Raw genomic sequence first — 27,224 nt, 5'->3', positions numbered from 1 at the left:
CTCCAGGGGTGGGTGGGGGCGGGTCTTCCCTCACACATACAACCTGTCCCATATTAAAGGGAAGATTAGTTCTCCACCGCCTCCGTAACACTTTTTTTCTTTTTTCTTTTTTGCTTCTCTCGTTAGAGAGAAGCTTTAGCCAGGCGTCAAGTGTTTCTGTCCGTGATTGCAGTCTTCGATAGAAAGGGAGAGAGAGAGAGAGAGAGAGAGAGAGAGAGAGAGAGAGAGAGAGAGAGAGAGAGAGAGAGAGAGAGAGAGAGAACTGATGACATCCCAGGAGACAGCCCATTAAACCCGCTGAGCCAGGCAGGTGTTGGTAACTGTCGTGAAGCTGGCATCATTGCTCTGACCTCAAGTCAGCTGACTTGCCATGTGTGTGTGTGTGTGTGTGTGTGTGTGTGTGTGTGTGTGTGTGTGTGTGTAAAGATCCGCCAAGACTAAGCTTGGCACGGGCTCTTGTCAGTGATAGCTCTTTCTCGGATGTGTATTCTCGTGCAGGTAAGGTGTTTGTGTTCAGTGTGCCATGACTGGCCCAGGGCGGCCCTTCTATCACTGTAGTGCGGTGGGCTTATGTAGGTGGCTGCGCGTGTTATGTAAAGTGTGTCGCACTTATCATATGATTAAAGCCATTAGAGGCTAATCTTAACATACATCGACTAGTTCCGTACGTTGTGTAATCTCAGGCTGCCCACTCATAAGTTTGTGTCACGAGTGTAATTCTACCGTACCAGACACAGTCAGTAATGGTATTTATTTCAAGCATCAGGAAAGGAATGGCAGCAGGAAAACAGTTTCAGCGGGACAAACATGTCATGTCGCTAGACAACTCCTGGGGTGGGTGGGTGGGTGGGGGGGGGGGGGGGGGTGGAGGGTTGGGTTACATGTTACGACGTCACTTCTTCCCACTGGCCATTTCATGACGTCACGCAGCATGAAGGACGGCCCCAGATTTGTATTCAATGTGAAAGATAATCCTTGTGATAAGGTTCTGAAGGAAATCTATTTTTCTGAGAAAACTACCAGAAATTAAAGGTAATAGTTCAGGGTATTTTTCAGCTCAAAAATCTTTTTGTTTCAAAATTGAATCATAACATTTTCAGGCACTTCCATACTTGAATAATTCATGAAAAATGTATCATAAAGCTCTCAGTTACCGGTAGATACCAAGTAAATACGAAGCAAACGATCAGATGATCCTTTCCAATTGTCTTCATTTAACAGCGTAATTAGGCGACCTATCGAAATTTTAACCCCAGATTAGTATTTGAATCATAACATTTTCAGACACTTCTATACTTGAATAAATCATGGAAAATATATCATAAAGTTCTCAGATACCGGTTGATACCAAGTAAATACGAAGCAAATGATCAGAAAAATAATTAATTATGGAAAACATATAATATAGCTCTCAGTTATCGGTAGATACTAAGTAGATACGAAGCAAATGAACAGATGATCCTTTATAATTGTCTTCATTTAACAGCGTCATTAAATGTCATTAAGATGACCTATCAAAAAAAACAAACCCTACCGGGCAAGTTCAGGGATTTTCCTTTGCTTCATACTACCTCACGACGCCATGAGTATTCGTCATCTCGTGACATGATTTTTTTCCTCTCCTTCTTCCGCAACCGCTACATGCTGAATCACGTTCTTCTGCCACGTACCCAGATGTCAAGATAAACCAAATCCACGTTGATAAAACGATAAAGCATAGAATGTTACTCGTTTCATTTTCTTTGTTGTGATTTGGTATAATAGAAAACGGATAATCATCACCCATTTATGCCATGGTAGAACCTTTTTATTTGTATTCTGTTACCGACGTGAAAATTGAAGTTTACCTTCCAAAATATCAATTGATTTTTATGTCATAGTATTCACTGAGAAGCATTTTTTTTTCTAAACTCATCTTGAGGAAGAGAACGTTAAAGTATACGTGATGCAATTTCCCGGAGCCGCGGACAGCTTGTAAACAGGATCTGCTTGTAAACAGGAAATCATCGTAACTAGACCGAAGCTTCGTCTACCTAACTTCGCGTGACACAAAATCCCAAACTTTGCCAAAATTAGCAGGAATATTCGTAACACAGTGTATGTTGTCCAAATTGCTTTAATTCTGTTCAAATGGGCTTGCGGAACATTGATGTGAACAGGAAAGATTCGTTGCTAGTAAAATGAAAAAGAAAAGGAAAGATGATAATAATCCTGATAATTGTCCAGAAAACGAACGTCACTTTTATAGACGTTAGAGTGTAACGAAACTGATATCAATGGATTTATCACAATTTTGAATTCAAATATGGTGTGAGATTTTAGATGTAGGACCTGTAACTCCATCAATTTTAAGTTTTCGTAAAATAGGCATGGCTTTAATGTAGAGGAGGAATATTGTGGGTTTAAAAACACCAATAACCAATGATGCATTCGTAACACTCCCATGGAATTTTTACAAATAATATAAGAGCAGGAGGGACTCCTACGGCGTCACATCGTCATCTTCTGATGTTCGAGGATATGATAGCAACCGACATATGCATGGCTGATCAAAAACCTTTACTTGGCGCTTGTATGTCATTTTAAAAGCGAATAGTGCTGTAATGAAGCAAGAAAACTTGCTTGTAGATATCAGGAATACCCATTTTCCTATGATATTTATGTATTCCAGTGAATGACGACATGTGGTGTAACTGTAACGTTTTAGTCCCACATAATCCACGTTTTGCAAGGATGTTTGGTGAGTTCAGATGTTTGAATAGATATAGAACTGGAACTCATGTTTATGAGATCTTTCCCACACAAGGTCAGACTCTTACATCTCTATAGACATCTGAAATTACTGTTTACAATGGCAACCAGACTGAAAAACTTAGCGGAAATTAATGGAGTAGTGCGTGTTTCTTAAGAAAACGTAGTAATAGCGAGAACCTCTTTACAGATGATAATAATAGCGAGAACTTCTTCACAGATGATGTCTTTAAACTTTAAAAAGTGCTTATGTTTGATCTCCTCGTTTGTGTTATATTCTTATAATCTATATTTCACCCCACATTTTTCCTACACTCATGACCTTACTAACTAGTTAATTGATATCGAATGATAGTTTTAAAGGGTACTAAAGGAAAATTACTAGACACCTATGTGATTCCTTTTAACAGAATGAAAAGATTTTAGACCTTTACTATTTTTTCTGCATGATGGTCTAAGTTTTAACTATTAGTCTCATTCGTAATGAACAGACCTACCAATTGTCCGTAAGTATTATGTTCTTATGTATTTTCATCATAAATGATATTCGAAAAGCAAAGCGTAAATTTAAACATTATTTTCAGATGAAATGTTCTTTTTCAGTCATCCTGAACATAGTTCGAGTGGGTACAAAATGTTTCATGTTTTTATACATTTATTTTTTAATGTTCACCAGTTCCTGTGTATTTCGAAAACTTCATGCTTTACAGACCTAACAGTGTATACATTTTGTTATAGATATCTTTATTGGAAAAGTGCCATGTGCCTTTTTTAGTTATGCTTGATTGATTCTTACATTTAGCTTTTAAAATTTCATTGTAATTATAAGACAGCAAGATAGCCAAGACTGTGTTATTTCACATGTGTAAATCAAGATCTTATTCTCTGTTCTTCATGCAGAGTGAGCAAGTAAGTTTGCAGCAGTTGACCCACTAATACAAAAACATCGCTAGTTGGTTAGAGAAAACAATCCATTGGTAGAGGGTAACGACTCTAAAATATGGATAATAGATGTCTTATTATAATCATGCTTAAGGCAATGGATGGACTATCTGATGCTTCCAAAATATCAAAACGTCTCGATTTAGTGTCGCCCATAAAAGTTAGTCATAGACACATGAGGTTCAGAGTACCACGTATGTCAAATATGTGAACGAGTTTATCCGTGGTTAAGACATTTCGAATACTCCAAAAATCTTAGGCCCAAGATGAGGTAGAAAAATAAATTATGTAATCAGGTAGCTGTATTTATACCCATCCAATTACAGTATCATCTAACAAAACAAGAAATATAAGAAAATAGAATGAGGAGTTCTCTTAGTCCCTCTTTGATTGCATAAGTGGTTTACGGGGGCGCAATAGTTTAAAGGTATTGGAATTTCCTATATGATACTTGTATTGCCAATTTTCTTTACGTCACTAGAGGTTTTGTTATATTACTAGATTGACAGAGCTTTTAACTTAGTATTGTATCAGCTGTTAAGATGTCCTAATGAGATGTTTGTTGTAACGGTGAAAAATTGCCCAGTTGCTTGTTTCGTTCAACCCTCCATCAAATTGTGAGTGAACTAGTAAAGCACTTAGATTATGCTCTTTTCTTAACTGATCAGAGTCTATGAAACTGTTTTATCAGTCATTGGAAAGGGCTTAATAAGATTCCTCATTTACCAGTCTGCTGCTCGAAACGGAAAACAAAAAGGCTTCGAAATTTCCGGGTATTTCAGTGTGTGGGTAAATCGATTCACTGTGTTCAGAACGATTCACGAGGCTTCCCGCCTGACATTGTGACGGAGGTGAATTCCGAACCATTATAGTGTTACATTATCAGTTCTGACTAGGAGTCTGTTCAGGTAAGACGACTATATTTCTTTGATTTTTTTTGTTTTGTTCAAGTAATCTAGGGTCGTAGGATTAATGATTTAAACGGACTTTTTTTCTTGTTTATGTACAGTATATGACTGGATGGTGAACCTAGACTAGAATGAAAGCTATGTCAGGCTGTCTGCCAAAGCGTGTGCCGAACTAAGGAGTCGGTCATCTAAATGATAACAGGATTTGTCGACAACACCCTATCCTATTCCGTGATACAAGTCAGCGATTGTGAAGCTTGAATTTAAGTTCACTGCTTTATTTTCCATGATTTATTGAATCCAATTTGTTGAAAACTCTTGTTTGCGCTTTCGAAAGAGGCTGCTGTAGTTATTGTTATGCACTGTGTTCAGAATCATAGACGCATTGCTCAAACATCTTAGGGTTATGTGCTGGTTCTCGCAGTTACCAGGCATTAACAGTAGTTTATTAGCTTATCATAGTTGGATGAATTGTCATATTGGTCTAACCACAGCAGTGTATATCAGAGAGGCAACCAATAAAAAATGTGCATTAAAAAAATACTGATCCTATTCCTGGTTAGACTTTGTAATTTTGAATGAATGCAAAACTGCTCAAAATTTGTTCTGCGTATTTGCTTCTAATTTTGACTAATGATAAATGCTTCATAGAAGATGAAACATCGTAAGTAAGTTGGTTAGTTACTTACGATTTAGCGCTATCTCGCTAAAGCTGGAAGCGGCGATGAATATGTGTATAGCTGTTCATTTGCCTGCCATATCTTGCCTCTCATTAAAAGTAGTATAGTAAAACAAGAGGACGGGTTATTCATAATTGCATGTGTGCCTCTCCTGGCATGTGTATTTTCCTCTTCCCTCTTGCCTCATAAAGTTCATTATGATGAGAATCGTGAGGAGAGCTGTGTGGACGATAAGATCCCGGATGTGAGAGCAAAGTGGGGTAATAAAGATATGAACCAGCCGTCATAACATATAACCTCCCTTTGGGTCAACTCTGAGCCTCCCCCCTGCAATACCCAGGTGTGGTCATACACATACACAATATACAGATACAACCCTCTCATGCTCTCCACTGGAGAGCGCAGAGCAGTGGCGGTGATCGTAGTGATAGTAGAAGATGAGAACCGTTGGGACGTCGACAACCATAACAAGACTTCTGTTGAAGGATACCAAGGATGAGTATGATTATATGGAGGAGAGGACTACATGCCCTTTTAATGTTTGATCTCTTTCTGGTTCGGAGCGATTTGTATTATCGAGAATACGAGGCTACGAGCCACTGCCGTCCGTTATCTATGGGTGTGGGATTAGCAGCTGAGATAAGGGCTGTGGTAATGACGGTGTAGAACGTTTGGCGGAGGATGTATGAGGCATCAGTGTGGCGGTAAGTGTGGTGGTGAGTGCACAAGGTTGGGGAAAGGGAGGGGAGGGAAATCCCACTGGTTAGGTTTTTTGGTAACTCGAACTGTTCGTCTGCGTCGCTGTAAGCATGACATGATTGCGAATCGGGGAAAAAAATTATATATATATATATATATATATATATATATATATATATATAATGTATTTATTTATATATTATTTAGTCCGTTATATATATCAGGGTTCGCAGAATGACAGCAGGAATTCTCGTCATAGATAATGATTCGTTGCGAAGGTTGGTGAGCGTGGTGATCAGTACCGCCAGCGTCGTTACACACCTACCCCAGTATTCCCTTGGCCTTCGACGTGACGCCTGTTGGTAAAGTCAGAGGTTATTTTACGCCATCGTATCTCATGGTCGTACCGTCGTACTCCTAAGAATTTTACGTCGTGGCCAAGAGTCGTACCGTCGTGCCTAAGTATCATACCGTCGTACTAAAGAATTGTACCGTCATGTACATATAGATAATTTTCTTCACATGTGTGCCTATCATGTCTAGAAGTATTACTCCTACAGTCTGATAGGATTTAGGACCTCCCCTCCTCAGTCTTTTCAGGAGAGATCACTTTCCTCAAAAGGTTAGATGTTTGTGTAAGCAAAGCGTTGTAATAACACGACGATATCAAACTGGGGTACTTTATGAAAATGTAAGTTTTAAAGTTTTTCGTAAATCATCTTTTTTAAGCAACTTGAATGAATGATAAAAATCATTATTTCTTATTTTACTTTAGATTTAGATTTACCAGATCCTCCTGTTTTGTTTATAAAGATTGCTTGTATGGTCGAAGGCTTCGGTCACCAACTGAAGTCCCCATGAAGGCAAGACCTTCAGCAGCCATGCACAGATATCGACTGCAGTGTTATATCAAGTCAGATATATACTTCCAAGTACTCATGTCAAAGATCAACTTCTATATTGCAGAATCATAAGACTTAAGCGCCCGAGACGTCACATCACTGGGAAAAAGATCTTTACTCCTGCTGGTTGAGGCTACGTCCAACCACACCCTCTAGAAATGGACTCTGAGGGTCCTGGCCAGGCCATGGCCGAGGCACTGGACGAGGACCCCCCAGCCTACTACACCATGTACCCGGCCACACCTTCCAAGGAGACGGGACGGAGTGAATGCCCACGCAAAGAATCGCTGATGGAAGTCGAGGCAAGGGATGATGAGAGGAGAAAACACCAAGGAATATCCAGGGAGACAAAGGATAACTTGGAGAAGCAGGACTCTACGGGGAGTGGAGGGAAGAATGACACTGAGGACAAGCAAGAGGAGACCCGTCTGCGGAGGAGGAAGTCGACCCGCTGCGACATCACCAGGACGACTCGAGAAATGATGGTGCAAGCCTCGGGCATGACGCAGGGAGTTAGAGAGGCGCTCATGTAGGTGCTCTTCAATGCTGACCCGTAGCTGGCAGCTGCCTGAGTGGTATGAGATTAATGGATAACAGTGAGTGAACTGAGGCTGGTTGATGCTTACTCAACTTACTCAAGGGTCTGTTGATGCTTACTCAGGAGTCTGTTTATGTTTACTCAGGGGCTTGTTTATGCTTACTCAGGGGGCCTGTTCATGCTTGCTCAAGGGCATGAACCTTTTGAGTGATGAGTGAACAGCTTTGAGGTAGTGATCGGGTTGCTTGTATATCAGAGGCTTGTACATCAAAGGCTTGTAAATGGCCAGTTGATTGAGCTGCTTGTTGATGCTGACTAACTGAGCCGCTTTGTTTTACTCTCATAGTACGAAACGGCGGACTCTGGCTTGCTGATTTCTGATATACCAGCTCTCTTTACATTTAAGTGCAAATATTCTTCTCTTCGGCAGCGACTTCTGCGGGAAGACGACGGCTCACGGCTTCAGCCACGTCGTGAAGAAGAGGCAGCCTCATCTCCTCAGACTCTTTTGGCTACTTGTAACGTTAACGGGGTGAGCAAAATCTGGTATGATGAACGAGGTCTGACGGGGGGAACAACTACTCGCAGGATGAGCAGATTCTAAAAGGGGGAGCAAACTCCAGCCGGAGGAAAGAGTCTACTGCAGGTCGAGGAGTTTCTCAACAGAAGGTTCTGACACTATAAAGAAGTACTTGTTGGGATGAGACCGGACTTCGTGAGGAAGCTTTGCTATTATAATTAGATGTTCTGATTGCGTGAGGTCCTAATAATGTATGATGTTATCCAAATCCCTAACTTCCTCTCTCGTCTCTTCACACCTTTCATTTTCGTATACTTGATTCCTCTGTGTCTTTACTTACTCCTCTAATCATTTGATTTCTGATGCTGTTTTCATAATGATTTTAAGTACTTTTGACAGTTTGATTCAGAAATATTGTGCAAGTTCTGACATTAATGTTCTGATGGAGTATGTTTTTGATGTCATAAAAGTCGGAGTCGGTAGAGTTAGGACTAGGGTAAGCTCTGACAGGGAAGAAGTTCATACTGTGAACAAAGTTTAACAGGAAGTTCTCACGAGGAAGAACTGAAGAGGAAGTTCTGAAGGGATGAGTTATGACAAGGATGAAAGTTCCAGGAAGTAATATGCTGACACAATGAGTAAGTTCTGACAAGGTAAAGCAGATACTCGAGCAGGATAAGGAGAGTCATGATGACGATGAAGACCTGATGAAAACGCTCTGGCACTGGGAATGGTTTGTAAAGGCTAGTGACGAAGGGAGATGATATACAGAGAGGTTCTTGACAGCACCTGAATTGCGTGGCCAAGATTCTTGGTGTCGTGCATTGAAGTCTGAATATTAAGATTTAGGAAAAGCGATCTTTTTTTCTTTTTCTTATCAGATTCTCTCCCTACTTTTAATGAAACTTCATTTTGTATTTTGTTTATGTTCATTGAAGATCCTGATGTAGCTATCAGTCCTAACTTTCTTAAAACGCGCCCTCCTATGTCGGCTTTACTTGACCCACTCTCCTATTCCTGCCCTCCACCGTTGCGTGTATGAGAAGAGCCACACATGTCCAGTACCTAACCACTCCCGACAGGTTGGTGCTGCTCGTCTCCGCCTGTTATGATATGACCTACAACGCTCTGGTCACCCGCCGGCCCTCCACCGAGGTCATCTACCACGACATGGGCACTACGGGTATTCGGGTTCCCTTCATGACCGTCTGCAGTCTGTCGGGCTTCTGGAAGTCCAAGCTGAGGCGTAAGTAAAGGCTCTGTGACAGTTTTTCATGCCACAGTTGATTGTATAGATTTTCTGATTTCCGTTTTTCTTTTCGTGTTCTGTCAAACAAGCCAGTAGAACCAATAGGCCAGTCATTTCGTTTTGGTCAACATAAACAAGCAAGATGGCGCTGATTGTTGAGGAATTTGCGGCTATATTTGTGTTTATGAGACAGCTTAGAAAGGCCAGGCGTGCTAAGAAAAAAACGTATTTGGGTGCGCTCGTAGTTGGTGTGAGAGAAACTGTAAGTATATATAACATGGGTAGGTTCAGAGAACTCCTCTGAGCGATGACATTATGTATTGTACCCTTTCCTTTCTGTTGACTTCGTCGCATACTTACGATCTCTAATGTCCCGTGAAAAAAGAGAAAAAGGATGGTACTGCAAATATTCACTAAGACATTCTTCGTATTGGCGTGTCCGCAGTGGAGTGCCGTAGGGTCAGTGTGTATGTAAGTGTTCTGTCTCATCCCTTGCCACGTCCCCAGAGCACAACGTGAGCAACACCTTAGCGTCTTACCTCCTGCTGGCGGTTAGGGGCACCGACGTCATTAGCCCCTTCCTCCAGAGTGACCCCAGGCGGATGGAACTGCTCAAGGACGAGCTCAACTGCTACTTACAGAAGAACAACTTGACGCTCACACAGATGATCACCATACTGTCTCCTACGTGAGTCGAGAGAGAGAGAGAGAGAGAGAGAGAGAGAGAGAGAGAGAGAGAGAGAGAGAGAGAGAGAGAGAGAGAATCTTAAACCAAGTTGTAAGACTGATGTTGCAACAAGGTGGTGCAAGATGATGGTAGAGGAAGGTGATGTAAGAGTGGTGGTTGAGGAAAGTGGGGCAAGAGTGAGATATATGTGAGAGTGGAGCGAGATGGTGCAAGTTACCGGTGCAGGATACGAATGTTAACATTAATATCGTTTCATGATATTAGCCAAATACTTTTGGTTTTACATGAATAGAAAAAGGTATTAATTCTTTATATGTATTACTGTAGGATAAAGACTATAGATAGCCATCAGAAACTATGAAAGCAACATGTAACATGTATTGAACGCCGGGTCGTATACTTTCCTAGTTTACCCTCCAGAAGTGTTGTTTTCTGTGACTAGGTGTGAGGACGTAATTGTGGGATGCTTCAGCCCTACCAGTCAGCGGTACAGGTCTGTTTAACGACTAATGAAGCTTGTTTCATGACTAATAATCGCTGAATATATATGTAAATTGGTTTTAAATAGACTTGTTATTGATGTCAGGATAGATATGATGTGATGTTTCAGTCTTGTAATGAAAAGACTGGCTTTTGGTGATGTTAATCTTCGGAACAAATTTCTAGTTTACCTAATCCTGAGGCATTGCCATTAAACTAGTGTGTATCATTTGGCTTGTGGTCTAGTGTGGAGTGTTGCCATGAGATGTTCCAGCCCACCATCACGCCGCTGGGACTATGTTACTCCACCTTGAGGGAGGGACCTATTCTCAACCAGAGCATCGCGGGACTTATCGGCGGTCACAGGATCATCTTCGCCATCAACAACCATGAGTATATGGGTTAGTTCACTACCATATATATATATAATATATGTGTGTATGTGTGTGTTTGCCTGTGTGTTTATGATAAGGAGAGTTTCACGGTTGTTCTTGTGTGCTAGATCGGAAACAATGTTCATCTACTTGATATTTGAAATTATTTCTGATTATGTTAAGAAAATACATGTTATTCTCATTTCGTTAAGGTTAAAAGAGGCTGTCATTATGGGACCACTCTGTCCGGCAGACTACGACCCGAACGTAGTGTCACTGATCACCCTGGCGGAGGCGGGAATCCACGTCTCGCTATCCAACTTCGAGATGACGGCCAGCGTCGCCACCAACATGCAGGCCTTCCGCATCGCACCGAACACCGCCGCCTCCATTGCTCTCTCAGTCAGCATGGTAGGTGGCGGGGGCTTGGGTGGGACGGGAGGTGAGTGTGACATGAGAGAGCAGAGGAAACCAGTGATAATACCAGCTGTATGTAGAAATGAGAAGGCAATTTCTGAACACGTGTATTGTATAACAAAGGTTGGCCATCTCTCTAACAACATTTCAATGCGTCACCCACATCTTACGATGAGGTTTTAATCGTATTCGTCAGCATATTTAGTCACGTCATTCAGGCCTTTGGTAACCACTAACTGTATATACACCATAGTATCTACCTAATCCAGACTTATCTGGCACTTTGCAAACATTTGTTTCACTGAATATTCTCAGTGACGATGTATTAAACAGTTTTGGACCTCGGTGACTTTGTGTCTTTTATTGGCTGCCATATATCGCTCGGTCGTGGTGGGAGTTGTAATTGGTATCGAACCAATCGATTATCTCTTTTGCCATTGTCCCAGACTACCTCATTTTCTGTGACTTTAAGCCACAGGTGTCTGCGGTTTTCTTTTAATCCCCTGATGTGGCCACCGTGCAGCTGGACCGTACGGAGCACTATCTATCGGTGTGGCCATGGGCGACGCCCGCCTGCGTGACGGAGCAGGAGTTCTGGGGCATGGGCGAGGAGGGTCGCGCCAACACCGAGAACAACTACTACTTCTACACCTTCTACAGGACCTGTCCGCTCGCCCTCACGAACTGCTCCACCCTGGCCTTCAGGTTCACCAACGACTCCACAGGTGAGCGATCCTCAGCACCTGTGACATAGTGGCACAGGTGTTTCAGTCTTGTTTCACTACGCAACCAAACGATGCAAAGAGTAGGATAAAGTCAGTACTCTTATGCTAAAAGGTTTGTGGTATTTGATAATAAAATCCTTGCTTAATCCAAACGTCAGCATATGTAATTAACTATAAATATTACAGGATCTCTCTCTCTCTCTCTCTCTCTCTCTCTCTCTCTCTCTCTCTCTACAGTATAATCTTTATTTGATACCAAAGTATGAGGTCTTCCTTGCAGCCGAATGTATGCCCGCGGACCTCCTTCACCACAAGAACATTGAGAGCAAGATGCGGGAGTGTGTCTGGTACCACTTCCTGTTGAACAGCAGTAAGTTATTTCCAGCACATGTACCATCGTCTTGAATCTCTGGTTCTTGATCAGTCAGCAGTGTAACTTGCTTATCCTTTTGTGAGAACGTGTTAGAATACCAGTCTAATCTAAACGATGAATGATTGAACTATTGAAATGCTAGTTTCAGATCACTGGTTAGAGTCTAACTTGTGATCTTAAATTATCCTCTACATTCTAACCGTTAGACTGTAAAGGCAACAACAGCACAGCAGGGCATTCGAGCATCATTTCCTGAAAATCATTTAAATTTTTCTTCCAGCTATTGTAATAATCTTTGACAGCATTCCCTGTGCCTTCTTCACGGATTTTATGATGTAAACACCATGCTCATATCAATTGAAATTATATTCTAGATATTTAATCAACATTAAGAAAAACATAGTAATCAATATTGAGAAAAAGTCAGATTCGCAGAATATTATCGTCCTTAACAGCAATGTCCGGCAGGTGAGAACATGCTGTGTCAGTGCACGTCCATCACCCAGCAGCAGAGCTTCACTACACTCGTCAAGGAGACACTCCAGGCTCAAGAGGGTATCTCCATACTGCCCAAGTAATGCCCAGTTAATGGTAGTCTGTATTTCGAATGTCCTTATTGCACTGTCATCTGAAGTGATATTAGCAGTCTTTCCTGAACAACATAGACTGCATCGTAATCATGAGGGGAATACAGTCTCATTTGTTTTGATTTGTGATATGAAATATCACCTTGGTTTAGCAGTTCCCAACCGCCAATGTTTTTCAGCTGTGATACTGGATGTTTTGGTTGCTGTTTATGTAGCTTGCCAACTTCATCCAGTTGTTGCGCTCCATAAGGAAGTGGCCTTAACTCGTAAATTGACATCCAAAACATATCGACTTGCTCTTTGCTAACGTTCTGAAGCTTGAATCTTGTTTGCACTGAATGTCAACCAAGAAAATATTTACCATCATAACTGCCGTCAACGCGATGTCGCGTTGAAGGACATACTAACGCTTTTATTACTTTGTATTCATGATTCTTATACACACTTTACAGTAATGAAGTTTAGTTTTGTCTGCTTTTAGTTTCATATTATCTCGATTAAAGTTATTTTTCAAGGGTAGATATAGATTAATCATTGATTCTTAGGGACCATTCATATTCATGTGGTGACCATAACTTTTGCAATACTTCAAAAACTGTAGTAATGTAAACTAAAGAGACTAAACACAAAAGAAATCATCTTAGAATTAACGTCCATTATCATTTACATTTGTGTTTATGAAATATTAAGTCCTTATACCCACTACTTTATCCCCCTCATCATGGCTCGTTATTAGAGTTTGTTGTGATTACTTTTAGTCAGGAGATTTGTCCATATCGTAACACCATGCCAACCTTATCAGATGTGACCAACTTCTTCCCTTCCAGCGTGACAATGTCCATGATGAACATCTACTACACCCAGCTAGGCTACACTGAGTACAAGGAGAGAATACCCACCATTTTCACTTGGTTCAGTGAGTGAACGCCTGGTTCCGTAAGTTGGTCAATCTCGGTGAGTCATGCCCGATACAGTTAGTACCATGTGGCTCGATATGTCACATTTTACCAGCATCCATTTTTGATACAGTGCCAAATGTATATGTGTATTTTCTATATAATGTCTCGTTAAGGTGAGAGGTGACGGCTGGGAATTTTGAGTGAAACTAACATGCGGATGTGTCACAACAGGCGACCTGGGTGGGCAGATGGCCCTGTTCCTGGGGGCGTCGTTCATCACGCTGGTGGAGCTTTTCTTCACGGCCTTCCAGGTCTTGAGGGCATCTCTCTCCAGGACCTTCAGAACCATCTACCACAAGGACAAAAATCACATCCACACGCCGGATCAACAGCCAGCCTAGCCTTCTCTCGGCTTAGACCACTACTTAGTCCCAACACCCAGCCCTAGACTACCATCGAACCTTGGACGACCATTCTGTCTGGAGTCCACCATCCATACTATAAAATCTCGTTGACCTCCATGTATGCAATATAAAATCATCTATCTTTAACTACCATACTGGCAAGAATGTAAAATATCTTTGACTACCACATAGGCAAGAGCATCCATCCTAGCATATCTTTGCCCACCATGATAAGCAAGAATATTATGAAAGCATCTACCTTTAACCACCATATAGGCAAGAACATTCATCTAGCCTAGCTGATCTAGCAACAGCAAAGACCACCGCGAAGCCAAGACCATCATCTAAACTACATCTCCTGCTGGGTTTGTTTTTCAAGATAAATCATAGCTATTTAAACCTTTGATATCTGAGTTCATATATCTATCTATCTATCTATCTATCTATCTATATATTTTTTTTCTTTTAAACTATTCGCCATTTCCCGCGTTAGCGAGGTAGCGTTAAGAACAGAGGACTGGGCCTTTTTTAGAATATCCTCACCTGGCCCCCTCTGTTCCTTCTTTTGGAAAATTAAAAAGAAAAAAAAAAAGCGAGAGGGGAGGATTTCCAGCCCCCCGCTCCCTCCCCTTTTAATCGCCTTCTACGACACGCAGGGAATACGTGGGAAGTTTTCTTAATCCCCTGTCCCAAGGGATAAATATATATATATATATATATATATATATATATATATATATATATATATATATATATATAGTTCCCCTTAAATATTTTCTTAGTATATCGCTCTATAAATTCTCATCCAAACCTACTATCTAATGAAATATGACCATTGATTATTTTAATGCTGCTCTCTATCATAATTTTCTGCCATGTTATCATTCCTCGGACAGAATATCTATTTTTTTTTTTTAATACGGTATATATTGTACTTTGGTTATGGAAAAATTGTTTACCTGTGGAGTCTAGTAATTCTTGGGTGACAGGTGATAGGCGGGTGGCTCGGGGGGTTGTGGCGTTGGGTCCGGCTAGGCTGGACTTCAGAGAGAGTGTGTTGACTTGGCGGTGGCACCTCGACACCTGCTCAAACAGTCATGCGTCAAGTGGAGTAATGTTGTTAGCAAAGGTTGTCAGGTGGCCGCGTTTAGTGCTGTTTTACCGCTCCCCTCCTTCCGACCACCACCTCCTCTTTCTCTTTAGTCTTGCCTGTTTCTCGTTTTCGCATTTGTCAGACTCTAGCCATTCTTTCCCATTTGCTGTCCTCACGTTTATCAGGTGGGCTGTATACCCACCTCCGTCCTTAATTACCCATTTACCCGCCACCTGCCTTACTACCCACTGGCATTCTTCCCTTCCACATCTTATCGTTACACAGATGCTGAAGGAAACAAGAAGTCCCACAAGTACGTTTGTTCCACATTGACTCGAGAGGTGTTTGTCTGGCCAGTAAGCTGGCTGCACTAACTACTGTCATCACAGCTGTTAGCCCCATAATGATTTCAGTCCCAGTCTCGGTAACTATAACCATCTCGGCCAGTGGCCAGCATTGTCAAAGCAATTGTTTAAACTGATTTCTAAGGTCCTGGAAACCTTACCTCAATATCCTTATAATTTGCTGTATAACGTTAGTTTCGTTTTTTTTTTTTTTTTCTACCCGCGTCAGAAGTATTAACTTAAAAGCAGAATATACTAACTGCTTACGCATTGTCAGAAAAGCCAGATATAATAGAAATGACAAAAAATAACTAAATACAGCAGAAAAAAAACTATAATGGAATTAAAAGATTCTAGGATATAAAGTTTACAATGGAGACTACTTACATAATGCATGTGGCAGAGATATATTTTATTGTTGCCAAAGAGAATCGGGTTACATGAGACTGATATTGACGTAAACGACTAGCTGTAAATATAGTTGAGAACAAGACAAATAATTATTGAAAAAGTAGATAGACCCAAGAAACATTGTAGAGAAAATTTTACTTCATAAAACTGTCCATTTTAACAAAAAAGTAGTAATTGTGATTTCTCAGCGAGTGACCACAAGGGAAACAGACTAATCGATGCTTGTCTTCTGCGATTCTTCGCGGAAGGGGGGAAAAAAGCAGGGAAGGAAATGCCAGGTTAAATGACTAAAGTAATTAGAGATTTGATTAGAAATAAAAGAACTGCATACAAGAAATTTAAAATAAATGAGTTGCACAAAAATATAAAAAGCCAAACGAATGAAGACTTTAAGGATTCACATTTAGACATATTGATGCCATAGGTGGAAATATGGCAAATGGACTTCAGTATAGACAAGTGCAATTTCATTAGCTGAAACAGAATTTTCGGTGCGCTGTCAAGTAAAAAAACAAACTCGGAGTGATCATCAGATTTACCTAATATATGCAAAGTAGTACCTAGTGCATAGGCTATTAGGGAATACATTGTATCATAAATTGAATTATAACTTGAAAAGCAAAGACACTACTTGTTTTTTATAACTCACTTCAAACCAAGCTAAGAATCCACTCCAATTACGGTTAACTTCCTCAAAGGTAAAGTAGAACTACAAATAGATACAAAGAAGAGCAACAAAACTACTTTTGTCGTCAGTTACAAGCTTTATGGGAAAAGATTGGAGATCAAAAATTATTTTCTATAGGAGAGTTTTGATTTTGAAGAAACAGCCATAAGTTTTAAAAGTACATAATTCGATATGCTACTAAAAAAAATATCACAAGGAATAACGATACAATGGCCAGACATACAGCATGAAGTTAAAGAGATGTAATACAAACGGGCTTTTTTTCAGCTCGAGTTTTACCACCAGATGAAAAGGCAAGATTATGAATACATTTGAATTACGGTTAGACAAATACTTTAGTGACATCTTTCAGTGAATAAGTCAATTGAAGAATGGCTACACAGTATGAGCGTATGCTCTTCACACTTTATCATATTAGAATCTATAATAGATCATGCCTGAAATGTACGACAGCTGAAAATGTATCAGATTCTGTTTTCCATTCATCATTTCCTGAAAGTATTTCTCCCTCAGTATACTCTGTACTTCGTGGTGCACCCCCTTATCGCTAGCCTACTCGCTGACGTGCACAGGGAGCAGAGTAGAAGAAAGCCTTTTGCTTTACTGTCCATTCATCTGTAAAGGAATGCATGACTACTTGTTTTCCAGCGGACAAGCTCTTCATCGATCAAGCCCTCTGTTCTCTTGCTCTTCCATGTGCTGCCATTACTCTACTTCAGCAGATAGCCTCAATCACAGACCATTAAGTTACCTGGCTTTCGTATCTACATATCAGATCATTAGGTCTAACGCCATCCGTCCTTGCCATGTATCCACGAGCACGGTGGGAGAGTAAGTGGTCTACGAGCCAGCTCGGGACCAGGTTGTCAGTGTACCGGGCACGGTCGTGTATTGTGGGGGTGTTCTCTCCTGCTCCTTGTCCCCAGTCACGTTCGGGAGGCCGGTAGCAGCTCTTTCAGTGACCGTATGTCCTGTGTGCTGCAAGGGATATAGTAAGCGGAGATGGTGCTTGTGGCTTATTAAACTGGTGGTATAAATAATTTAAAGTCATGTTATAAAGGCATTGATTTACAGGAATACTTCATAACAGTGTCATGAAGCGTAAGTATTGCAGATGGATTTGTGTTGGCACTCATGAGAAGTTAAGTTACATGACTGGGTTGGTGAGTCGTTCAGTACAAACATTTATGTTGTACTCGCATTCGGTTGAATGACGTTTCGAGCTTTCCTCTCTCTCTCTCTCTCTCTCTCTCTCTCTCTCTCTCTCTCTCTCTCTCTCTCTCTCAAGTATTTGGAAAGATCGGGTCATGAAATGGATTATAATGTGTATAGAAAACTAGAAGAAAGCTCCTTAAGTTGAGGGGAACAAAACGGCTAAGATTACTGTGTATACTAAAGATTATTTTATTATTACAGGAGGGGACTACAGAGGAAGGGATGGGAAGCAGACGAGGTCTCCTCCGTAAGCTTCGGGTCACGAGAAGGTTGAAAGTTGGTAGGAGTGGAGGAACTTGCACGATGCTCCGCGAGTCTGTCCGTGACTACCTCCGGACCGTGATCATTGCCGTCGTGGGACACCGGTCGGCTGATGATACCAGGTGGGTTGGAACGTGGCCCCGCTCCTGAAGGAATTGATATGAATCGATTATTTTTAGAGATATTCTCCATTGATATCCGAAAGATACGTAAACACCAGGTTTCTGCTTGTCACAATTGGGGGGGTCTGTTTCATAGATGACCTGCTCTAAAAAATCTCGTATATTTCTTGTGCAAAATCACTTAGCACCTGCTTGCTCTGGGTGAACACTTTACTAACAGGTCATCGCGGGTGTTCAGCAAGCGTTCGTCCCAAGAGTCGATGGAGGAAGAAGGAGAGCGGCGAGGCACCGAGGGGCACGACAGAAGATCCGCAGACGGCCAGCCTAGCCCCAGGGAACCGGCCACCACAACCTTCTGCTTCGACCCGCTCGCCGTCACCGTCGCCCTCGCTTCATTCCTTGGTGTTGTAAGTTATTTTTTCATCGTATAATCGTGTGCCTTTTATAGTTTGGGGGTAAAAGGTTGTTTTCTGAATAATAAAGATGTGTGAATTCAAAACATCACGCTAATCTCCATCATGCTGGTAGCAACTCTCAAATTTCGGAGGAATGAAAATGCCTACCAAATTACATACGGCTGAGAAAATAGATGCATTTAGTTCAAAATAATATTTTTTCACGGCATATCACAATATGGAAATTCTTCACTCAGTATGGTGTATGAGTTGTTTAATGAGTTTCTTCTAAGTTCCCACAATATCGTAAAACAGGCCACATAACGACTGTCATGGATGGAGTTTTGGGAAAGATAAAAATCGTGTTTTCAGTTTCCTAGTCATTTATTGGTCATAGATTCGACCAACATTTTTCATGACAAATGTCAAGTTTAATGTAGTTGAATACCACAGTTATCTAGTATCATAAAAGTAACCATCTATCAACAGAAAAATAAAATTTTGTGTGCTATTAAAGAATTGGATCTACTATATGTGTAGTTAATTCGTACATATAATCAGAGCATTCCTTTCACAATTAGCAGGAGTTACATACATAATAATGATGTGTACTCAGTTTGATGGTAAATTATCATTCCACCCGTCAATCCTTAAATTTAGTAGGTATAACTAAGGCTTATGGTTATGATATGCACCATTTAAGGTTCTTGAAAAGCATAGCTGAGAGGTCTTTGAGTTTGCAGTTTTCTGGACTGTGACACTGTTTCCAGTTGTTAGTTTCCGTCCGGTGTCATGATGGTTAGATGTGTATCATATTTCTGTCAGATACCCGTGGGTCGAGGACTGGCCGCGCCGGGAACCTGGTGTGAGGTTAGAACGATTGCCTCAGCCACTGTGGGCATACTCAGCCTTACCACTCTCATCGTTGTCTTTGGTCGTAAGTATAGTATTTATGGCAAGACTGCTTACCCAAAGATGATGCAGTCTTTTATGATTTAGAATGATTTAAAGTATTATATCTATTAGTCGTGTGTTGTTGAGATTAGGAAAAGTTGGCGCAGTGATTAAAAACGGTCATTCCTGAAATTTTCTAATAAATGATGATTACCATGAAAACGTTGTATGATCCTTTACTAATGGAATATGCAAAGTTATAGGATATTTTGTACATTTCATTAATTATAATCATGCGAATTCAGGCCAAGAACCAACTAGATCCTTATCCACCACCGTGTATATAGCTCACTAAAATCCATGCTGTCGTGCTTTTTGAAAAGAACCTTACACCAGATGCAACGTATATCAAATTCTAATCAAATCAAGTTAACCTGCTGTAATCGAGATCAATTTTTTTGGATTGCAAATAACCTTAGAAGAATTCAAGAATAACTTGGTTTTATTTAGCTGCTCCATCAGAAGTATCAGACGGCTAGTTACAGTGTCCCTTCTTGTTTCTTGGCTTGTTGATGTAGAGGAGCTGCTGGAGGGCCCTTCCATGCAAGAATATACAACGATACAGCGGTTGGCAGAGTTGATGTACATCTGCGTCAATGTGTTCATCGTCGCTCTTCTGATGGCTCACTTGTGGCGCCGTGGAGCACGCCTTCTCAGGTTGGCATTTATTCCGCCTGTCTCCTACTTAGTTGTTCATTTCCTGATGGCACTTTAATATTTCTTGACTCTTGATTTCCTTAGTTTTTTCATGTGTCCTCTGGTTGAGTGTCTCCGTCCAAATGTCTGAGTACGTAGAGTAGGGCTTGTCTGCTTTGGTGTCGGAGTGAAATAAGGCATCCGAGAATGATAAAGGACAACTCGTGGAAATGAACATTATACTTGTATTTTATGAAGGTTTGGTTATAGAGTGAAAAACGGAGTTTCAAGATGGTTATGCTGTATGGAAATCCCGGATTTAGGAATGTACTGAGTTTAATGGAAGGAAGGGGGGTAGACACGAGTGGTAGGACAAAATGATGGAGGTTCAGGAGGTGGAAGTATGTTTGGGAATGTCTAAGGGAAATAACTGTGAAGGGTCTAAGGGAAATAACTGTGAAGGAAGGGGGTATTGGGGGGAGAAAACTGTACTTTCATTTATCTTGATCTGATTTTTGTCAGCCATATAAAATTCCTTGAGCATGACGGTACAACCTTTGAACACAACGGCACTACCCTTGATTATGATGGCTTAGTCTTTCACCTGACTCTTAAGGAATCAGTCAAAGGAAAACCCAAGCGTTGTACCGCCTGGAACGTGTCCTAAGTTTGAAGTAATGTACCCGACAGCCTAGTGTTTGAAGCGGGCTGTGGGGTGAGCTGCGGCGCCGGGTGGTGGGGCCAGGCGGCTGCTTTACTTGTGCCGCCGCTGATTCAGGCCACCTTCTACGGCCGCTGGTACGTCATCGAACTGCATCGCTCCAACATCCCACTAACTGTGCAGGTACGCAGATCCCGCCAGTAGTGGGTTAAATTTACTCGTATATATTTCACTGAGATTAACCATGATCTATGATTAATCTGGAGAAGCGTAGCTGTGGATTCCACAGTCGTCAAAACGTCTACAGTTTCTAACTTGTAACAGTATAACTTCCTTTGATATATAATTGTAAATGGATTCTCGTAGTCTCGAGATACTACAGTAAAAACCCTATATGTCGGATTATAGTGATATAGATAGGAATTATGCTTACTGTGTTTTGTTTGTGATTGCTGATTCAATATGAAACATATCATTGATGAGTAAGATGCTGTTGAGTGACTGGTTATCGACACTGATTCTTGGTTGTTGAAGCTGTTGACTGGTTGTCGACTTTCTTGACTGGTTGTTGACCCTGTTGACTGGCTGTCGACTCTCTTTACTGGTTGTCGACGCTGTTGACTGGTTGTCGACTTTCTTCACTGGTTGTCGACCCTGTTGACTGGCTGTCGACATGGGCAACTGATTATCCGCTCTGCTTTAGGCTGTGTTCGTGGCGGCCTTTTCTTGGGCGCAGGTGTTGGCGGCCGTGCCCTTTCTGTTCCACCTGCTGGTCTCCAGTCGTGTCACCGCTCGCTTCGCCGCCCTGGACCACGCCCTTGGACACGCCCTTCCCACGCCTCACAGCCATGATGTCCTTGCCTTCGAACACGCCCTCCTCATGCCCGACGGTCGGGTGACGTCACAAAACCATCCTCAGCGATGGTTCACAACAGTGCACCCTGGTTATCAGCCTATGGCTAAAGGTCTTCTCCATAACTCCACGACAGACGATAAGCCGATTTATACGACCAGATTAAACCAAGAATGTGCAGGGGACAGCGGTGGCAACAGGCAGCGGGGATCGATGGGTGCCCGTAAGCGGGACGACGTCCTCCTTCAGTTCGCAAGCGAGCATCAGCGCCTGCGCGACGTATACAGCCAGCTGAGCGACGTGTTGGGTCCTGCCGTCCTCTTCTCCCACCTATTCTTCGTCTACACCATCATCATGGCTGTTTTCACCCTCGTCTTCAACTTCGAGGTTAGCATTGTGACTATTGTATTTCTGTTAAAGAATCAGTCGTTGTACATTTATCAAAGACTCAGTCGTATTATATCAAAGAATCATTGATTGTATTTCTATAAAAGATCAGGAGTTATATTTCTGTCAGAGACTATCGCTGTTTTTCTGTCAAAGACTGAATAGCGTATGAGAGTAATGATGTTTTGTAAACCTCAGAGACAAAGCCAAATGTCAATCACGTAGCATCAGAAAGTGTATGTAAACTTGCTGCTCGTATTTAATATTAGACTTTGTTGATGAGAGAGCTACAAATACCGACCGTATGTGGTTCATTTTTGGAGGTTGTTAACTCGTAGCTTTCTTTGGACCCGAAAAATGCCCACTAAATTCACAGACGATTTGAGGTTTGTTTATCAATGGGTTCTTCTATATAGAACCAAAATTAGATATATCTTTCCATTTATATTTGATGGCTTTGACTGGTGTCTGATATTCAGAAAAAGTGGAAACATGGCGGTGTTCAGGTTAGCTAAGATTGCTTTACCAAATATAAGACATCTCGACGTCGCTGGCTGTCTGTCATGTTCAGGATCAGAAGGGCAGTCTGCTTTCTTAGGCTATTCTGTCTTCCTCTGGAGGGAGGCCATGTTGATTTTACTTTCTCCTTTTTCATTCTTTCCATTAGCACAACTCGGAAGGATCAGGTCAAAGGGCAGTGGTCCCGAGGGTATAGTAAAAATGAGTTAATATTTGCTGAAATGAAAATGCATTTTGAGAAGCAAAGATGCATTTGCTCGGGGATCGGCATACTACTACATTCGCTGGAGAATGTTGGCGTTTCTTATTCGTGATTTTTTCCTCGGTCTCTCAACCTGATGTACATGTGAGCCGGGCATACACGAGCTGTATATTGCAGGCGTTTTGGTGTACATTTTGCGCGGTATAACTGATATCTTGTGAACGTGAAATATTTATTCCTATGTATGAAAAACATTGCTTTATGTTACTTTACTAACCTTGCGCTCAGCTTGATGAATCCACTTCACTGGTGAGACAATCTTGACCCACAATAACCTAACATCGTCAACATGAGGTACAGATGTACCTTGCCGAGTTAGAATAGAAGGATCTAATGGTATCATTAGATCATGGGGAAGGAGGGAACTGTACAATCGTGAGACGCCGTCTCTTGAACCTTTCTTTGTTGTCACACAATTTTATTCAAACTTCTGTGCCAGCAGTACGCGACTGGCTGCTGACTCCCATAGTTTCTGTTAAGACTGGCCACCCGAGTGTTAACCAGTGCGATACTTCCTTTCTTTTGTGCAACGAAGCTGTGGAATTCTCTTCCAACTTATTTTTCTTTCTTTAACCTTTCCTGTTATAAGAGCCAAGTTTACAAACACCCGAGGAGTGAAGATGAGCCTTTCATTCAATTTGTGTCCTACACTATTTTACCTTTCACCCGAGATGGTCTTGACTGGAAGGGTGTGATCAATGTATTAACCGCAAGAGAGCTTACATTTGTCTTACCCCGTCTTTTAATATTGTATGCACACACACACACACACACACACACACACACACACACACACACACACACACACACACACAGGTAGCCATTTATCGACCCATCCCTGGGGGAAGACAAACAACTGGGTCGACTCTAAGTTGGCTGCTCTGTCCGAGATTCGAACTTAGGCCTTATTAATGAGTATGTTTATGTGTGTGTGTGTGTGTGTGTGTGTGTGTGTGTGTGTGTGTGTGTGGTGGGTGTACTGAGGATACACACACGAGGCAGTAATGTTCCTCTGGTACAGATGATGGTGGCCAGCGATGTGATGCTCCTGGTGGGGATCGCCTTCTCTTGCCTGACCACTCCGGCGGCGCTCTTCCTCTCCGGCGCAGCCGCCGACCGCCTCACCCACCAGGTACGTCATAAGGTATACGTCGCCACGGCTGCTCACGTTCTCATGCTTATCCCTTTGTGCTCGGCGGTACGACCTTCAGCTCCGATGGTGTCGGCATCATACACGAGAGTCGTACCACCGCGCTAAAGGGTCGTATGGTCGTGCTCAGGTGGTTCAAGAACATCACGCAAGCAACTCTCCGTTGTATCAATGCAGAAGCAACTGTCACTTCTTGAAGAATCAAGAAACAGGACGTTTTCAAAACGCCACTAGCCATATACCTATGTATTGCCACTTTTTTTTTTCTACACATGGCTTTATATTTTTGTTTTCCTATAATCTAACTTTTCTCTCACCTTCACGAAATGCCAGCTTGATCCTCCAGACAGTGACTTTAGCTGATTCAAGACATGAACCTGTCTACCTCATCTGGATATTTACTATAGATTTATCAAGCCAAATATAAAATGATGAATTTTGCTGTAGAGAGAGAGAAAAAACAACTAAAGGTAATGTTTATTATTTGCAGTTTCAGTATTTGTAGAAAAGTTCGAAGAAATGTTTGTAAAGCGACTGACTGTATTGTGCAGGTGGTGTTGGCAGTAAGGCTGACTCCGGCTAACAACAGTAAATGTACAGTTGTGCACCACTTTATTTACTTGGGGTGTGGACGTCGGCACAACACCTAGGCCACTGTGGGAGGGACGACTCCTATGACAATAATATATCTCCCATCGTGAGATCACTTTGGGAATGTTCCGTATCATAACATCATGTTTCCCCACACAGGCTAGTGCACACCTTCCCCGCCTGGTTCTCCTCTGCAGCCACGGCTGGAGTCATGCAGGCAACCCACAGGTGAGAGGTGGCCACAGAGTGCAGGGAACTGTTGGTATACAGAGGGTGAGGTTGGTGTATGGGGGCCGAGGTTGATGTATGGGGGCTGAGATTGGTGTATGGGGTCTTTGAGGTTGGTGTATAGGGACTGAGGTTGGTGTATGGAGGCTGAGGTTGGTACAGGAAGGGTGGTGAGGTTGGGATTGTAGAGTTATTGTGTGGAATATGGAGTTATGTGTGATTTTAAGGAGAGTGTTATGTAGGGTGGTGTGTGTGGAGGGAGAGGTTAGCTTATTGAGGCTAGGGTGTGGTGGACGTAGAGTACGGAGGGTTGGAGGCATTTGTATGTGATGGAACTGAAGTGTTTGTGGTAGGAAAGTGGAAGATGTTGAGGGAAGGATGGAGCATGGGATCTTGTGTTGGAGATATGTTGGTGTATGGAGGGCGAGGGATAAGTTGGTGAGAGGGAAGTGGTGTGTATAAAGGAGGAGAGGCTGTATGTTTGGGTACAGTTGGGCAGGGATCTCAAACATGTCTCATACAAAGATGTTCTTCAGAATTATAAATCTAAGGAGAAATGAACCCACCCTAATTTGTGCTGATGGATCTTTTTAATTCTTATTTAGCGCGAATGATGTTCACTTAATGGCAACCCTCTTAGGCGTGGCAGAGGTAGACTAGGTTTGTGCTTAAGGTGTGTATATGTGCGTTGCAGGAGGTGGGCGTGGTGCTGGCAGCAACGAGCAGACCCGTACAGTTCTCAGTGTGCGGCCTCTACACCCTGGGTCGTGCTAACCTCCCAGCCGTACGTACTCAATAGTTGGAAACACTTGGACCGGGAGATACAAATTTCTCTCTTCTTCCACCTACTAGCTCAAGTTAATTTATTATTCAAAACATCTGTACTTCTCTGTGATTGTATTCATGTGATTAGGGCCCAAATTATCAAGGCCAATATCATCTATTATCATTATATAGTAGAATGGGGACCCCTCAGGCACGTAGTGTTAACCAGGCCCTTGATACGAGTCCTCAACCATCTCTAAAGATGCTCTTAACCCAACGCAGATATGCGCACATAAACGCAAAAACGCACTTTTTCTTTCTGTGTTTATTAGTCTGTCCTCTTTCCCTGACCATTTCAAGGCGCGTAACTGATGTCACTGATTTTATGTTCCAGATTGTCCAGGCTGTCACCTCGTATCTGGTAATCCTCCTCCAGTTTTACTTCTCGGAGTTATATAAGTAGTTATGCAAGAGATGTTCGACTCGAAGATGTACATAAGGAACAGTACTTTGAGAGAGAGAGAGAGAGAGAGAGAGAGAGAGAGAGAGAGAGAGAGAGAGAGAGAGAGAGAGAGAGAGAGAGAGAGAGAGAGTTCTAAACAAAGTAGAGTTCTCGAGAGGACCAGTACCAAATAGATATAAGTGGTGCTGAGAGAAAAAGTAATGTCTGCTTTTCGAAGTACGTGAACAGCTCTTGAAAGGGAATCTTATATACCATTGCTGTTCGTAAACACAATATAGTGAACATCTGAATATAATTGTATTTGTTATTAAGGATTTTGTAGCCTAATTCAGTGTTTCATTTTGTGGCATTCTTCCTTTCTAATTCAGTGCCTCTTTTTGATGCACTCTTAATTTTGTGCTTCACATAATTACTTATTAAATACTAGTCTGCTCTGATATAGCATGATACAGTAACTTAGAGCTTGTCAGTGTATACAAAGGTCATAGATAAAGCAGGAGTATTTTGATAAATTCCTGTATTCATTACTATTGTAAAATCCAACACAGCTCTGAAATAAAATATCACTTCGATGACATTGTATTTATATCCTCAGTAATTGCAGAAGCTTTCTCCACAATTTTATCAGTACTTGACATTGCAAATATTTTCATTTTACCTCTCCTACATATACATACTGCTCCACCTGAACCACACTAAACAGTTAACGTAAAGCAATTTGCATCAACCGTAACTTGAGCGACGCTGACACCGTCCTGCATCTGATTTACTTGACGCTCATAGCAGTTCACCGAAGTATAATATGAAACCTTGCTCTAGAATATTAATAAAATTTCCAAGGAAAGGTTACGATACAAAAAAATTAAGGATAAAAACTTCCAGCAGCCAAGAAGACAATCACGGACAGAATCTGGGACATTATATATATATATATATATATATATATATATATATATATATATATATATATATATATATATATATATATATATATATAAGCCTGAGAAATGGGTCATCAGCTAACATGGCTCTCCTCTATATCAATTTCTTGAAGAGGAGTCTGGCATACGGACAACATCCCAATCTCCAA

The 27,224-nt window shown here is 41.6% G+C and overlaps 3 protein-coding genes across 7 annotated transcripts in view; 2 read left to right on the top strand and 1 right to left on the bottom strand.

Annotated features, from left to right (window-relative positions):
* LOC139755864 (uncharacterized) overlaps positions 1-9,862 on the bottom strand; it is a 44,315-nt gene extending 34,453 nt beyond the window's left edge. The window contains exon 1 of the mRNA XM_071674505.1: positions 9,729-9,862. Coding sequence (XP_071530606.1) covers positions 9,729-9,760 — 32 coding nt within the window. The 5' untranslated portion in view covers positions 9,761-9,862. The remainder of the gene's footprint in view (positions 1-9,728) is intronic.
* Positions 426-15,824, top strand: LOC139755865 (acid-sensing ion channel 1-like). Of its 4 annotated transcripts, none has more exons than XM_071674509.1 (13): positions 427-498; positions 6,947-7,411; positions 7,851-7,952; positions 9,023-9,186; positions 9,697-9,877; positions 10,320-10,370; positions 10,604-10,758; positions 10,985-11,142; positions 11,672-11,873; positions 12,154-12,243; positions 12,715-12,820; positions 13,661-13,749; positions 13,964-15,824. In XM_071674509.1, the coding sequence occupies exons 2-13, from the start codon at positions 7,041-7,043 to the stop codon at positions 14,131-14,133; spliced, it is 1,839 nt and encodes a 612-aa protein (XP_071530610.1). In that variant the 5' UTR covers positions 427-498; positions 6,947-7,040; the 3' UTR covers positions 14,134-15,824. The 4 variants fall into 4 exon arrangements, 3 of the variants coding, with proteins under 3 accessions (XP_071530610.1, XP_071530611.1, XP_071530612.1); XM_071674510.1 differs by having other exon boundaries at positions 13,661-13,769; positions 13,964-14,103; XM_071674511.1 differs by having other exon boundaries at positions 13,661-13,787; positions 13,964-14,101.
* On the top strand, positions 14,365-26,706 carry LOC139755866 (uncharacterized). Of its 2 annotated transcripts, none has more exons than XM_071674513.1 (11): positions 14,365-14,501; positions 18,089-18,270; positions 18,491-18,677; positions 19,491-19,602; positions 20,138-20,276; positions 20,946-21,099; positions 21,620-22,156; positions 23,959-24,069; positions 24,838-24,906; positions 25,601-25,690; positions 26,066-26,706. In XM_071674513.1, the coding sequence occupies exons 2-11, from the start codon at positions 18,110-18,112 to the stop codon at positions 26,132-26,134; spliced, it is 1,629 nt and encodes a 542-aa protein (XP_071530614.1). In that variant the 5' UTR covers positions 14,365-14,501; positions 18,089-18,109; the 3' UTR covers positions 26,135-26,706. The 2 variants fall into 2 exon arrangements, with proteins under 2 accessions (XP_071530614.1, XP_071530613.1); XM_071674512.1 differs by lacking the exon at positions 14,365-14,501 and adding an exon at positions 15,979-17,664.
* Positions 26,707-27,224: the final 518 nt, after the last annotated feature.

The sequence above is a fragment of the Panulirus ornatus genome, chromosome 20, assembly GCF_036320965.1.
Source record: "Panulirus ornatus isolate Po-2019 chromosome 20, ASM3632096v1, whole genome shotgun sequence".
Lineage (NCBI taxonomy): Eukaryota > Metazoa > Arthropoda > Malacostraca > Decapoda > Palinuridae > Panulirus > Panulirus ornatus.
The sequence above is the reverse complement of the archived record's forward strand: the minus strand, read 5'-3'. Positions and strand labels throughout refer to the sequence as shown.